The sequence below is a fragment of the Doryrhamphus excisus genome, chromosome 23 (genome assembly GCF_030265055.1).
Source record: "Doryrhamphus excisus isolate RoL2022-K1 chromosome 23, RoL_Dexc_1.0, whole genome shotgun sequence".
NCBI lineage: Eukaryota > Metazoa > Chordata > Actinopteri > Syngnathiformes > Syngnathidae > Doryrhamphus > Doryrhamphus excisus.
In genome coordinates, this window is record NC_080488.1 from 3,186,524 (window position 1) to 3,202,872 (window position 16,349).

Below are 16,349 nucleotides of genomic sequence, written 5' to 3' on the forward strand. Positions count from 1 at the left end.
AGTTTCTGGTCCTTTTGCTTGACCTATTACACAGAATACCTCCTTCCAGTTTTTTTTTTTTTCTCTCCCTTTCCATTTATCAGGCCACGTCTCCCTGGTAATGCAATGCAAAGGAGGTCGCTGCAAGGACACAGCAGACTTCTCAAATGAATTTAGATCCTGACAATCACATTTTGAGGAAAAAAACCAGTGACAAAAGCCGACTGTTTTGATTTATTCTCAACTTTAAAACCCCTAAAAGTTGGCGTATGCATCCTCTATGGCAGGGGTCTCAAACTCACGGCCCTGCCTTGATATGAAAGTTTAATTTGTTTTTTGATTTGCTTATTTATTTTTCCATCTTATTTTATTTTAAAAAATAACATTAAACATTTGTTTAATAATTTAATAATAAATAAAAATTAATTTGTTCATTTGTTTTTTGATTTGCTTATTTATTTTTCCATCTTATTTTGTGTCAAAAAATACAAATTAACATTAAACATTTATTTAATAATTTAATAATAAATACAAATTAATTTGTTCATTTGTTTCATTTGTTTTTTGATTTGCTTATTTATTTTTCCATCTTATTTTGTGTCAAAAAATAAAAATTAGCATTAAACATTTACTAATAATTTTATAATAAATAAAAATTAATTTGTTCATTTGTTTAATAAAATAAAACTTAGCATTAAACATTTACTAATAATTTTCTAATAAATAAAAAATAATTTGTTCATTTGTTTAATTTGTTTTTTGATTTGCTTATTTATCTCTCCATCTTATTTTGTGTCGAAAAATGAAAAATTAACATTAAACATTTATTTAATAATTTAATAATAAATAAAAATTAATTTGTTCATTTGTTTCATTTGTTTTGTGATTTACTCATTTATTTTTCCATCTTATTTTGTGTCAAAAAATACAAATTTACATTAAACATTTATTTAATCATTTAATAATAAATAAAAATTAATTTATAAGAATTTATAAGAATTTATTATAATTTAATGCTTTATCAGAGCTTGCAAAGAACCAAAACACTAAAAAGTGGAGGGTATAGCAGAAGAATTGAAGACTATTATATTATATATATTTATTAATATTTAATACAATTAATATTTCTTAATATTTTTATTTAAAAAAAATTCTTTATATATATTTTTTTTCCTGATGCGGCCCAGCCTCACCCAGACCCTAGCTCCAGTGGCCCCCAGGTAAATTGAGTTTGAGACCCCTGCTCTATGGTATATTACTTAGTCCCAGCATAAGACAGACAGTCATTCAGTGACCCATAAAAGTACCCCCCCCCTCTTAGCCTTTTGTTTGCTTGTCTGTGTGTATTTGGCTCGAGGTGTGTACGCATGCACAAAGCCTGTTTGCTGCAGCACAAAGACAAACCGAGCCTTTCACACAGGAAACCTCACACATGCACTTCTGCACATCAGTGAGTGCTTGACCTTTCACCTCCAGGGTCCCTGGTGCTGTCCTATCAAGGTGGCTCATCAGCACTTTTCAGGGGGGGGGGGATCCTGAAGGTCACCCGTGATTTTAAAAAGGCCATTCTCAGGTTTCTTTGTGTCTTAAATTGATCACATTTAGGACTTTTTACGTCCATAAAGGATTTTTCTTTATTTTGTTTCATCCCTCATCCCAGAAATGTCATGATAGCTAGGAATTCCTCAAAGATAGATTCCGATTGTGGTAACTAATTTTTTGGTTAGCATCCGCCGGATTTAGCTTGTTTATTTTTGGTTAGAAAAAAATTTAGCCAGGATTTTACGTACAATTTCCGGTTAATATATGTGGCTTTCTGAAACACATTCGCTGGATTTACCTTATTTTAAATGTACTCGGTTCATGTCAGTTTCAGTTAGAGATGAATGAATGATGCTAACCAAGGTTCCGGTGTATAATATGATAAGATGCTGCATATTTTCTTTCTTAGCTAGCTAGGAATTCTTCCAAGATAGATTCAGATTGTGGTAATAATCCATACTACAAGAAAAAAAAAAATTTTTGGTTAGCATCCGCCGTGTTCAGCTTGTTTTTTTTTTTTTTTTTTTTCAGTAAATGTAAATTTTAAATTTACTCAGTTTGTGTCAGTTTTGGTTAGAGATGAATGAATGATGCTAACCAAGGTTCCGGTGTATAATAAAGATGCTGCATATTTTCTTTCTTAACTAGCTAGGAATTGTTCAAAGATAGATTGAGATTGTTGTAACAATCCATACTACAAGAAGAAAAAATATTTTTTTTGGTTAGCATCCGTCATGCTTAGCTTGTTTATTTTTGGTTAAAAAAAATTTTGGCCAGAATTTTGCGTACAGTTTCCGGTTAACATACGTGGCTTTCTGGAACAGATTCACTGGATTTACCTATTTTGAATGTACTCAGTTTGTGTCAGTTTCGGTTAGAGACGAATGAATGATGCTAACCAAGGTTCCGGTGTATAATATGATAAGATGCTGCATATTTTCTTTCTTAGCTCGCTAGGAATTCTTCAAAGATAGATTCTGATTGTGTTATCAATCCATACTACAAGATTTTTTTTTTTGGTTAGCATCCGCTGTGTTTAGCTTGTTTTTTTTTTGTTTAAAAACATTTTCTCCAGAATTTTGCGTACAATTTCCGGTTAACATTTGTGGCTTTCTGGAACAGATTTGCTGAATTTACCTTATTTTAAGTTTACTCAGTTCGTGTCAGTTTCGGTTAGAGACGAATGAATGATGCTAACCAAGGTTCCGGTGTATAATAAAGATGCTGCATATTTTCTTTCTTAGCTAGCGAGGAATTCTTCAAAGATAGATTCCGATTGTGGTAACAATCTATACGACAAGAAAAAAAAACTTTTTGGTTAGCATCCGCCGTGTTTAGCTTGTTTTTTTTTGGGTTTAAAAAATTTTTCTCCAGAGTTTTGCGTACAATTTTCGGTTATTGTTTGTTTCACCTTATTTTAAATGTACTCAGTTCATGTCAGTTTCGGTTAGAGACGAATGAATGATGCTAACCAAGGTTCCGGTGTATAATAAAGATGCTGCATATTTTCTTTCTTGTCACTGTCCATAATAGAATCAGACAAATACTGCCATATACAATATGATATTTAAAAGTCATAAAAAAAAAATCCAGTCCGATATAATTGTTCCTCATACTTCATACTTCCACTTCCTCATATTTATTTAAAATGTATTGTAGTTAAATGTGACATTTAGAGGACATGACTTCTGCTTTGCGGTCTATTTTTGTTGAGTTTTTTGCGCATGCATGCATTCATTCAAGCCCCTCCCTTCTGGCTGACAGACAGCAGGAATAACATGCATTGTCAACATCTGAAATAACTTCCGTCATGTTGCTCAAGAGCTCTCTTTCAGCTTGTTTGTGTTTTTTTTTTACCTTGAGAAACATAATACCATCTGTTTGTGTTATTGTGTATCCGTGCATAGTTCTACCCTTACAAGGTAGTTCAGTGAGTACTCAGATGCGGTGTTGAATATTTAAAGAGTGTAACCCCAACACATACAGTGAAAGACATACTGTAATACGGGGCGGAAATGGAGGCCACACATTCAGTTTTACGGCTGGTTTCCTTGGTGACTGAGTGACCCACATTTTCATCAGGGTCTCTGTCTTGTGGGACACGGCACAGCTGTTGAGGGGGCGTCTTTTCTCCCCCCCCCCCGAATGATGACATAGTGGATGAATAGAACCGAAAGACTATAAGCTAAAAGCATTCACTACACGTACCTGACTTTTATGTGTTCAATTCCAGCCAGGAATGCCCCAGACTGTGTGCTCAGGCGCCATGTTCACCACTCCCAGTGGCTTCAGCCCCCATCTGGCCTGCGCTGAGCCTGGGGAGGAGGAGGAGGAGGAGTCCACGCAGGAGCGCCAGGGGCCCGCGGCTTGCCTGGCTGATGGGCCCGCCATCACCTCTGCCTCACTGGAAACCCTCATCCAGAATCTGGTGCCTACTGCTGACTACTACCCCGAGGTAAGGGGCATAAGGGGGAAATAGAGTTACCACTTCCACACAAAATAGGAGGAGAACTCATTCATTCATTCATTTTCTACTGCTTATCCTCATGAGGGTCGTGCTGGAGCCTATCCCAGCTGTCTTCAGGCGAGAAGCGGGGTACACCATGGACTGGTGGCCAGCCAATCACAGGGCACATATAGACAAACAACCATTCACACTCACATTCATTCCTATATACAATTTGGAGTCGCTAATTAACCTAGCATGTTTTTGGAATGTGGGAGGAAACCGGAGTACCCGGAGAAAACCCACGCATGCACGGGGAGAACATGCAAACTCCACACAGAGATGGCCGAGGGTGGGGAAAGACAAAATAAGAAGCCAAAAAGTTACCACTTCCACACAAAATGGGAGGAGAACTCATTCATTAATTCATTCATTTTCTACCGCTTATCCTCACGAGGGTCGCGGTGGGTGCTGGAGCCTATCCCAGCTGCTATTCCTCCCACATTCCAAAAACATGCTAGGTTAATTAGCGACTCCAACTTGTCCATAGGTATGAATGTGAGTGTGAATGGTTGTTTGTCTATATGTGCCCTGTGATTGGCTGGCCACCAGTCCAGGGTGTACCCCGCCTCTCACCCAAAGACAGCTGGGATAGGCTCCAGCACCCCCTCCAGTACTATCCTCATGAGGATAAGCAGTAGAAAATGAATGAATGAATGAGTTCTCCTCCTATTTTGTGTGGAAGTGGTAACTTTTAGTCTTCTTATTTTGTCTTTCCCCACCATCGGCCATCTCTGTGTGGAGTTTCCATGTTCTCCTCGTGTATGCGTGGGTTTTCTCCGAGTACTCCGGTTTCCTCCCACATTCCAAAAACATGCTAGGTTAATTAGCGACTCCAAATTGTCCATAGGTATGAATGTGAGTGTGAATGGTTGTTTGTCTATATGTGCCCTGTGATTGGCCGGCTGGCCACCAGTCCAGGGTGTACCCCACCTCTCGCCCGAAGACAGCTGGGATAGACTCCAGCACCCCCCACAACCCCCACGGTAGAAAATGAATGAATGAATGAGTTCTCCTCCTATTTTGTGTGGAAGTGGTAACTTTTAGTCTTCTTATTTTTTCTTTCCCCACCGTCGGCCATATCTGTGTGGAGTTTGCATGTTCTCCCCGTGCATGTGTGGGTTTTCTCCGGGTACTCCGGTTTCCTCCCACATTCCAAAAACATGCTAGGTTAATTAGCGACTCCAAATTGTCCATAGGTATGAATGTGAGTGTGAATGGTTGTTTGTCTATATGTGACCTGTGATTGGCCGGCTGTCCACCAGTCCAGGGTGTACCCCGCCACTCGCCCAAAGACAGCTGGGATAGGCTCCAGCACCCCCTGCGACCCTCATGAGGAAAAAGCGGTAGAAAATGAATGAATGAATAATAAATAAACATTCCTTATGTATCTAAGACAATAAATACCCAAACCAAATGGAGTTTAAACCTCGCCAAAGGTCTCGTAGTGCTCCTGTTGACATGATGGCAATTGTCTCCTCGTGTCCTTTACCAGAAAGCCTATGTGTTTACGTTCTTGCTGAGCGCCCGTCTGTTCATCCCTCCTCCGGAGCTGCTGGCCCGCGTATGCGAGCAGTGCATCAAGCAGCAGCAGCTGGACCAGAGCCCACTGGATACGGTCAGCACTGCACCACACTCTTAAAAAAAAAACAAAAAAAAAACACAGCACACCTTAGGAGTACATATCCCCGTGTATACCTTACCACTTTTTCTTTATGATGCATTTCATCCAGGCAAAAGTGCGCAAATTTGGTCCCAAGATCCTGCAGCTGCTCACCGAGTGGACGGAGACGTTCCCGTCTGATTTCAAAGATGACAAGATGGTCGGACTACTTAAAGACATCATTCATAGGATAGCTCCCTGTGATGAGGTAAATTTTGTTTGGGAATGCTTCTGGGATGTGAGGCACAAGTTGCATCCACATTGTTGCCGCGGCCATTATTACGTAACATATATATATATAAATATATATATATGTCATAGCTTGAGTGAAGAATGCAGTGATGGGGAATTAAATTCTGCTAAATCACGACCACTGTGTCAGGCTGAGTAGCCACAGCGCCGCGTTACACAATCTCCGCATGGCAGGGCAGGGAGGAAGGAAGGATGTGAAGAGGAGAGGTTTTATCTGCAGCCTCAAGGGAGACGGGATGGGATGGATACGGGATAGATGGATGGAGAACGCTGGGGGGGATGGGCTGCAGAGGACAGAGGGGAAAGGTAAAAGAGGACCCGGGACGATGGAGGGAGTGGATTGTGAGGACTGGAAGAAGGGAAGAGCAGGCGGTGATGAATGTGCTGCTATTTCTGTCACGTGTGTGTGTGTGTGTGTGTGTGTGTGTGTGTGTGTGTGTGTGTGTGTGTGTGTGTGTTAGGGTCATTTGTGAGACACACTAACCTCACAGCAGCCTCTGTGACCAGCATCGGGGGGGGGAGAACCGAAACACTTACTCACTGCATTGCTGCAATTGAGTGTTTCTGAGCAAAATATCTGAAAAAAAAGATATTACATAAGTGGTAATGGTAATGGTTTAATTTCATTTGAACATGCATCAGATGACAATTGAATGCATCACATAATCAGTTCACAGTTCCACATGTCCAAAAGGAGTAGGAAGAAGCAAAGCTTATTAAATCCTACCCCTCCATCTGGTACATTTACAATCAGTCGCTGTTATATTTGTTCACCTCCTGCTTTCCTAATATAGTTTAAGTTTTTTTTTTTATTTTTAAAATGTTTTTTATGTTTTATTTTCATTTTTATTTAATTTTTCAATGTTATTTTATTTTATTTTATTTTAGTCTGAGTCTGAATCTGAGTCCGAGTTTATTCAATTTAGTTTAATTTTATTATATTTAATTGAATTTAATTGAATTTAATTGAATTTAATTTTATTTTATTTTATTTTATTTTATTTTATTTTATTTTATTTTAAATTTTATTTTATTTTAAATTTTATTTTATTTGATTTGATTTCATTCAATTTAGTTTAATTTTATTGTATTTTGTTTTGTTTTGTTTTATTTTATTTTATTCAAATGTTATTTTATTTAAAATTTTATTTTGTTTTATTTTATTTTATTTTCCTTCATAAGTGAACATATTTCTGAATATTGAATATTTAATTCAGTTTAGTTTAATTTTCTTATATTTTATTTTGTTTCGTTTTATTTTATTTTATTTTATTTCACAAGTGAACATATTTCTGTCTAAATGCCTCTAACACAACACCTTTCATGCATATTCATGTTCATGTTTATTTAGGAATATTTAGTACACAGATTTATAAATATTTTAATTAAATAAATGTTTTTTCTCAAACAGTGCCAACAGTGTTTTTTTTTCGAGTGTGTACCTTATGGTGTAGATCTACAAAGTACTTCTCAATTATTCATTGACCGTAATTAAGACCTAGTACTTCCTCCTGTCATTGTTCTTCTCTATGCAGGCCTACTGGAAGACCTTAAACCAGGTGTTGCAGAAACTGAGCCAGAGGCTGGCCTTGATGAGTCAGGGGGAGGAAAGCATCGTGAAGATCTCCCTCAACGCCTCCTCCATCTCAGACAAGCTCGTGGCCTTCAAAACCAAGCCTCCGCCCATTCAGAAGGACATGCTCTCCATTTGCAACGACCCTTACACTCTGGCACAGCAGCTTACTCACGTGGAACTGGTAAGGGGGGGGGGTCAGGAAATGAGACGATAACGATGGATAAGGATGGATGAGGAAACGGAACGGTGGGTGGATGATTGGAGTCTTCAAAAGACGAAGTGTAAACAGTAAAAAAAAAACTGTATATTATCATTTATTAGATAAAAAAACAAAAGACATTCAAAAGATATTTTTGTAATCATATTTATAGATAGATAGATAGATAGATAGATAGATAGATAGATAGATAGATAGATAGATAGATAGATAGAGCGTAAACAGTAAATCGCACATAATAATAACGTAGTATGATTATTATATTATATAATAATAATCATAATAATAATAATTTGTTGTTGTTATTATTATGATTATTATTATATAGTAATGTATTATTATCATTTTCCTTAACTACTGAAATAATATAATAATAATAATAGTAATAATAATTTATTGTTGTTAGTATTATTATTATTATTATATTATACAATAATATAATAATACTAATTTATTATTATAATAATACTTTATTAATATTATAATTATATAATGTATTATTATCATTTTCCTTAACTACTGAAATAATATAATAATAGTAATAATAATTTATTGTTGTTATTATTATTATTATTATTCTTAAACTTGAGACCTGTAATATTTGTAATCATGGTCATTTTTTCATATAAATCGAGGGATCAAAAGCAGTATCGGCCACAAATATTGGCTCAAGCAAAATCGAGCATCGGCTGAGGGTGATGGAAAAAAAATCGGTATCGGCATCGACCCCAAAAAAACCATATCGGTCGATCCCTAGATAACATCACATGTTCAGGCATGGAGATAGAAAGTGGAGATGTTGGGAAGTATTGTTGCACAATGAGACATTTGATGTAAAAAATAAAAAATAAAAAATAAAAAATAAAAAATAAAAAATAAAAAATAAAAAATAAAAAATAAAAAATAAAAAATAAAAAATAAAAAATAAAAAATAAAAAATAAAAAATAAAATCACCAATAAGCGGACGAAGGAAACAAATGCAATGAGACGTTGGACATGGCATGGTGTGTTTTATGTGTTTGCATTAGTCCCTGAGTCAGCATCTATGTGTGTGTGTGTGTGTGTGTAGTCTTGTCTAAGAGATGACATCACCCCGCTTGTCACTCACGCGGCCCGCGGCATCAAACAACGGGGCTAAAACTGCAGTGAGTGTATTAGATGTGACAGCGTCACACTCTAACGGACACATATTCATCAGAGGACATTTCATTGACTTGCATTCATTTCCTTAACGTAACGACATGCCTAACCTTTATGACACATACGTATATATATGTGTGTGTGTGTGTTTCATTAGGCGAATGTGATGAGTTACAAGCGGTCACTTTCCTCGTGTGCAATACTGCCAATATTGCTCTCATAAATGAATATTGCGTCCACTCTTGAGGAAATGCAATTCCACCGGGTCACGTCAATGAGTCGTTACTTCCTCTTATTGATTAACTTCCATTACTGAAATGAAAGAATTATTAATGGGACTATTTGTGTGTGTGTTTTTTTTCAGGAACATTTGAGTCATATCGGACCAGAAGAGTTTGTCCAAGCTTTTGTACAGAAAGACCCGCTAGATGGGACCCAGGTATGTTTCCATACGTTGTTGCTGTTTGTAATAATAATAATAATAATAATGTGGAGAATAAATATATGACATCAAACATGAACAACAATGTACAGCGTAAACAGTAAATTGCACATAATAATAATGTAGTATGATTATTATATTATATAATAATAATCATAATAATAATAATTTATTGTTGTTATTATTATTATTATTATTATTATTATATAATAATAATGTAGTATTATTATCATTTTCCTTAACTACTGAAATAATATAATAATAGTAATAATAATTTATTGTTGTTGTTAGTATTATTATTATTATTATATTATATAATATAATAATAATAATTTATTATTATTCTTATATAATTTATTATTATTATTATTATAATTATTATATTATAAATAATAATGTGGAGAATAAATAGATGACATCAAACATGAACAGTGTAAACAGTAATTTGTACAAATAATTTAAATAATTTATTATCATTTCCTATTATGCTCTATTATATCTTGTCACATTCATATATATTTATATTTATATCCCTGTATATCATCCACACTATCATAGTCATAGCCTGTTATAGTTTGTACATATATCATATCATATGTCATTTTAAAGCTCTATTTTATTTCTTCATTTATTTACTTATATGGTATTTATAAATTAGCACTTCTGGTTGGATGCTAACTGCGTTTTGTCGCACTGTAATAGTGACATAAGCAATAACAATAAAGTTTAATCTAATCTAATTTTCGATGCTTTTCTACGGAGTTGTGGACTATAGTGCAGCGAACCACTGAGAGCTTTCTAGAGCTTCCAGAATCAGCACCTATTCCTGCTTTATTACCTTGAATTTGTTTTTAATTTATTTCACATATGGCATGACCATATTAGGAACTCTGGCTCACTGTGACATCACAGGAAGCTAGCATTCCGAGCCAATCCACATTTCTTTCATTGCTCACTTCCAAATGTGCAAATCTCATTATCTGAAAATTGGTTTAACACAAGAATATAACATTCTAATGACATTTATAGGTTAAAACGTTATAAAAGTATAATAGTTCCCTTTGTATTAAAACTGCTAATATGTATTTTAATAACAAAATACATATTCAGGAGGTAGCAAGCAATTTTTTCCTAAAAATGGACACACAGGCAATGCTATGAAGGTCACAACCAGCAAAGTGTCATTCATCTGCGATATCACCAATCCGAATCAAACGAATCAAACGAATCCTTTCACTCTCGGCTGTCACTCATTCACTGTGTTTTTCTTTCACTTTCAGTCCCGGTAGCCCTGAATGTTTATCCTCACGCTATCGATCGTCTCATTTCTACTCTCAGCCTGCCGCTGTCTTTTGTCATTTACACTCGCGCAGGGGGGTCATCCTGTAGACAGGAAGCTAATTAGCATTAGAGGAATTCCCAATGGAAGCACGACTCGAATTGGATTTGATTGGTGTTTGTGTTTGTGCATCATCAGCAACCGTGCTTCAGCGAGCAGAAGAAGAAAACCTCCAACCTGGAGGCATATGTCAGATGGTTCAACAGACTGTGTTACCTGGTTGCCACGGAGATCTGCATGGTGAGTCATGGAAGTCGGTTCGCTGCTAATCGTCTCCATCTTGACACTTATTTCATTATACAAGAAAATATTTGTTGAATATTTTCCTATATGGCTGCACGGTGGTGGAGTGGTTAGCACACAGACCTCATAGCTAGGAGACCCGAGTTCAATCCCACCCTCGGCATGGGTTTCCTCCCACATTCCAAAAACATGCTAGGTTAATTAGCGACTCCAAATTGTCCATAGGTATGAATGTGAGTGTGAATGGTTGTTTGTCTATATGTGCCCTGTGATTGGCTGGCCACCAGTCCAGGGTGTACCCCGCCTCTCGCACGAAGACAGCTGGGATAGGCTCCAGCACGCCCCGCGACCCTTGTGAGGATTAGTGGTAGAAAATGAATGAATGAATAAATGAGTTCTCCTCCTATTATGTGTGGAAGTGGTAACTTTTTGGCTTCTTATTTTGTCTTTCCCCACCCTCTGCCATCTTTGTGTGGAGTTTGCATGTTCTCCCCGTGCATGTGTGGGTTTTCTCCGGGGTGGGTTTTTTCCCACATTCCAAAAAACATGCTAGGCTAATTAGCGACTCCAAATTGTCCATAGGTATGAATGTGAGTGTGAATGGATGTTTGTCTATATGTGCCCTGTGATTGGCTGGGAAAGGCTCCAGCACCCCCCCCTCATGAGGATAAGCGGTAGAAAATGAATGAATGAGTTCTCCTCCTATTTTGTGTGGAAGTGGTAAATTTTTGACTTCTTATTTTGACTTCTATTTTTGTCCCCACCCTCGGCCACACTCTCTGTGTGGAGTTTGCATGTTCTCCCCGTGCATGCGTGGGTTTTCTCCGGGTACTCCGGTTTCCTCCCACATTCCAAAAACATGCTAGGTTAATTAGCGACTCCAAATTGTCCATAGGTATGAATGTGAGTGTGAATGGTTGTTTGTCTAAATGTGCCCTGTGATTGGCTGGCCACCAGTCCAGGGTATATCCCGCCTTTTGCCTGAAGACAGCTGGGATAGGCTCCAGCACCCCCTGTGACCCTTGTGAGGATAAGCGGTAGAAAATGAATGAATGAATGTCTTTCATTAGAGGTTTGCTGCTATTACACCAATAAAACTATCACAAAGCTCCATCGCCCCCTGGTGGTGGAATATATAAATGCATGCCCATCACTTTAACCACTGAGTCCTTTATACAATTCAGAACAGATATCGCCTCGTATGATATCATCATGTGCGATGACGTCCCTCGCTGTCGTTGCAGCCTGCGAAGAAGAAGCAGAGAGCCCTGGTCATCGAGTTCTTTATCGATGTGGCGAGAGAGTGTTTCAACATCGGAAACTTCAACTCACTCATGGCGATCATCTGTGAGTCCACGCTAACCGTATGCTCGATGATTCAATTGCTTGGATAATTCAAATCATACCAACCCCCCCTTTCAGCTGGAATGAACATGAGTCCAGTGTCCAGACTGAAGAAAACTTGGGGCAAAGCCAAGACGGCCAAGTTCTTTATTTTGGAGGTAACGGTCGCATACCCCCCCCCCGATTATGTACAACATCATAACATTTTTTTTTTTTTGACAGCATCAAATGGATCCGACAGGAAACTTCTACAACTACAGAACCGCCCTGAGGGGCGCCGCTCATCGCTCTCAGACGGCCAACAGCAACAGAGAAAAGGTAGTGATGCGTCGCTGCGATTCTATGATCTACGATTCTATGATTCTCATCTTTTTTTCCCGTCCTCAGATTGTGATTCCCTTCTTCAGCCTCCTCATTAAAGACATTTACTTCCTGAACGAAGGATGCGCCAATCGCTTGCCCAACGGCCACGTCAACTTTGAGGTGAGACGCAACCGTTTAGTGTCGGCATCAGTGAAAAATGCTCATTCTACGTATCAATAATAATAATAATAATAATAATTTTCTTTCCTTTTTTAAGAAATTTGTGGAACTGGGAAGGCAGGTTGGGGAATTCATCACCTGGAAGCAGATGGAGTGTCCCTTTGAGAAGGATCAGGCCATCCTACACTACCTCCACACTGCCCCCATCTTCAGTGAGGATGGTTAGTCCCTGCTAGTCGCCAATTAACCTAGCATGTTTTTGGAATGTGCGAAAAAAACGGAATACTCGGAGAAAACCCACGCATGCACAGGGAGAACATGGAAACTCCACACAGAGATGGCTGAGGGTGGGGAAAGACAAAATAAGAAGCCAAAAAGTTACCACTTCCACACAAAATAGGAGGAGAACTCATTCATTCATTCATTTTCTACCGCTTATCCTCATGAGGGGGGTGCTGGAGCCTATCCCAGCTGTCTTCGGGCAAGAGGCGGGGTACACCCTGGACTGGTGGCCAGCCAATCACAGGGCACATATAGACAAACAACCATTCACACTCACATTCATACCTATGGACAATTTGGAGTCGCTAATTAACCTAGCATGTTTTTGGAATGTGGGAGGAAACCGGAGTACTCGGAGAAAACCCACGCATGCACGGGGAGAACATGTAAACTCCACACAAAGATGGCCGAGGGTGGGGAAAGACAAAATAAGAAGCCAAAAAGTTACCACTTCCACACAAAATAGGAGGAGAACTCATTCATTCATTCATTTTCTACCGCTTATCCTCACAAGGATCGCAGGGGGTGCTGGAGCCTATCCCAGCTGTCTTTGTGCAAAAGGCGGGGTACACTCTGGACTGGTGGCCAGCCAATCACAGGGCACATACGCATAGACAAACAACCATTCACACTCACATTCATACCTATGGACAATTTGGAGTCGCTAATTAACCTAGCATGTTTTTGGAATGTGGGAGGAAACCGGAGTACCCGGAGAAAACCCACGCATGCACGGGGAGAACATGCAAACTCCACACAGAGATGACCGAGGGGGGAATTGAACCTTGGTCTCCTAGCTGTGAGGCGCTAACCACTGGACCACCGTGCCTCCCATGTGCAATACACTGAGTTGCAATTTTTTACTTTTTGTCATTTCATCACAAAAAATATCAGTAATGGCAATGAAGAAAATTGTGATGATAACCATAGAACCAGATATTAAACAAGAAACAAACTACAAAATAGAAGTCTTGTATCGGATCTCAATCGATGAAGTCCTTCCTTCCTTCTCCTTTCCTAGGACTCTACCTTGCATCCTACGAGAGCGAGAGTCCAGAGAACCAGGTCGAGAAGGACAGGTGGAAAGCACTCAGGTGAGTTCAACATACAAACTAACAAGCACGAGAGCACGATTCCCTGAGCGGGCATCTTCATCTTCTTTTATTCGTCAGGTCCAACATTCTGGGAAAGACATGAGACGCAGAGACGGCGCTGCTTTTCCCTGCGGCCAGCGAAGGGAGCGCACGTTCTCACATTGCACTATAAACGAACTGTGAAGGAACCGAGCTGGTACTTAGGTGTTTTTCTATGAAGAAAAAAAAATGATGAACAGGATTCATCGAGAAGGATGAGTGGGGGGGTGGGAATGGGGGGGCTGGGGGGCGTGATGTGAAAAAAATAATGAAGCTACTGAACAAATTATGACATCATAATTCCATGATAAGGATATGCGTTTACTCTATGAAGACATGTTTACTACCATGGAGAGTTCCAGTTACAGGGAAAACCACTTCATAATATATATTTTTATTTTTTTTTATTTGCTTCTTCGCTCTCTCGATTTCTTTTTGACCTTTCTTTACATTGTCATGATGCGAAGGGCGCTGGCTAGCCCGTTATTAGCTGTTTACTTTTATTATAGTTCTACTGAAGGAATTACTGTATGTGCTATCTGTTGTTTTTATTATTATTATTATTTATTGTATTTTATTTTACAGGATTTAGGGAATATGAGCTGTTGCAAAAAGTGTTTACTCCTTTTAAGATGTATATCGTGCCATGAATGAAAGAGTACACTTTTATTTAGCAACCAGGTATCCCAAATGTGTACATTCACCCCTTCCTCCATCTTGTCATCTTTCTGCTCCTCAGGAAGTTCTCTCTTTTTTGACTGATGTTCAGTTTTTATTATATTTATGGAGATTTCTGTGTTGGCAGATGTATTGTTTTTGTGTGTGTGTTTTTTTTTTCTTTACTGGATATGAAGTGATACAGCATGTTATAAAGGGTTATTTCTTCAAGGGTCACATTGTTATTGGCTATTTTTGCAAGATGTGAAATGGGAAATTGTGCCATATTATGAATTTATTGGTTGTCATAATAAGTCAGGTCCATTTTATTGTGAGGTGATAGTTTTTTTTTCATGCTTTCGGGGTTCTTTGAGGGTGACGTATTTGGAAAAGTGTGCAAAACTGATGTAATTAGAAGCATTTATCATTATAATAGCTTGATGTCAGTATTTTTTCTCCGAAGAAGCACCTTCTCCTATTCATCCATTATCTTTCCCTGTAACAAATAATGAATAAAGCGGGAAGCCACAGATATAACATCCGACACGCCATGACCGTATTTTCTTCACGTTATCCGATGACAATCGCCTACAAAACATCCATTTGATTCATCTCAATAATGCTATTTTAAGAATCGGGTGCGCTCCGTGTTCAAAATGAAACCTTTATGATCCCAGCATCATTGCAAAATATGTGTTCCTAAAAACCTTTAATAAAAGTAAGCCATGCTTAGTTGTTTTGTCTTTATTCACACCATGCTTAATTTCTAACTGGAAAATTCCCGCAGAAATTTTGATGGGCTTGCCACCTGTGCTGTGAACCTCGGGCCCGGTGTGCCAACGGCTACCGTGCTAGCACCTAGCAAGACAACCTCAAGTACTGAAAAGGTTGATGCAGTCCCATAGTGTCCCCACATCATGCCATGTGTCTATTTCCCTTTCGACATTAGTAAATTAGCTTAAATGCTAACATGCTAACGGCTAACATGCTAGCACCTAGCAAGACAGCCTCAGGTCCCGATAAAGTTTGGAGCAGGCCCATAGTGTCCCCACATGAGTAAATTAGCTAAAATGCTAGCACGCTAACAGTCATCATGCTAGCACCTAGCAAGAGAGCCTCAAGTTTAGAACGTGCCAAGGTCGTCCTATAACACCCCTACATCATGCCATGTGTGTATTTGCCTGTAGACATGAGTAAATTAGCTTAAATGCTAACATGCTAACTGCTACCATGCTAGCACCTAGCAAGACAGCCTCAAGTTTAGAAAGTGCAAAGGTTGTCCTTTAACCTCCCTACATCATGCCATGTGTGTATTTGCCTTTAGACATGAGTAAATTAGCTTACATGCTAACTGCTACCATGCTAGCACCTAGCAAGACAGCCTCAAGTTTAGAATGTGCCAAGGTTGTCCTTTAGCCTCCCTACATCATGCCATGTGTGTATTTGCCTTTAGACATGCGTAAATTAGCTTAAATGCTAACATGCTAGCAATTAGCATTTAGCCACAGAGAGAGTTGAGAAGTTTATCTAAAAAATGAGCCGTTAATCAC

General features: G+C 38.4%; 1 protein-coding gene across 7 annotated transcripts in view; it reads left to right on the forward strand.

Moving 5' to 3' along the window:
- The window catches only part of LOC131110288 (ras-GEF domain-containing family member 1C-like), a 66,949-nt gene extending 51,399 nt beyond the window's left edge, over nt 1-15,550 (forward strand). For all 7 annotated transcript variants that reach the window (XM_058063249.1, XM_058063247.1, XM_058063246.1 and 4 more), the window contains 13 exons: nt 3,755-3,976; nt 5,523-5,645; nt 5,761-5,898; nt 7,478-7,699; nt 9,241-9,315; nt 10,796-10,897; nt 12,145-12,247; nt 12,323-12,402; nt 12,467-12,562; nt 12,632-12,727; nt 12,825-12,948; nt 14,031-14,103; nt 14,182-15,550. In XM_058063249.1, coding sequence (XP_057919232.1) covers nt 3,761-3,976; nt 5,523-5,645; nt 5,761-5,898; nt 7,478-7,699; nt 9,241-9,315; nt 10,796-10,897; nt 12,145-12,247; nt 12,323-12,402; nt 12,467-12,562; nt 12,632-12,727; nt 12,825-12,948; nt 14,031-14,103; nt 14,182-14,206 — 1,473 coding nt within the window. In that variant the 5' untranslated portion in view covers nt 3,755-3,760 and the 3' untranslated portion in view covers nt 14,207-15,550. The remainder of the gene's footprint in view (nt 1-3,754; nt 3,977-5,522; nt 5,646-5,760; nt 5,899-7,477; nt 7,700-9,240; nt 9,316-10,795; nt 10,898-12,144; nt 12,248-12,322; nt 12,403-12,466; nt 12,563-12,631; nt 12,728-12,824; nt 12,949-14,030; nt 14,104-14,181) is intronic.
- The last annotated feature ends 799 nt before the right edge of the window (nt 15,551-16,349 follow it).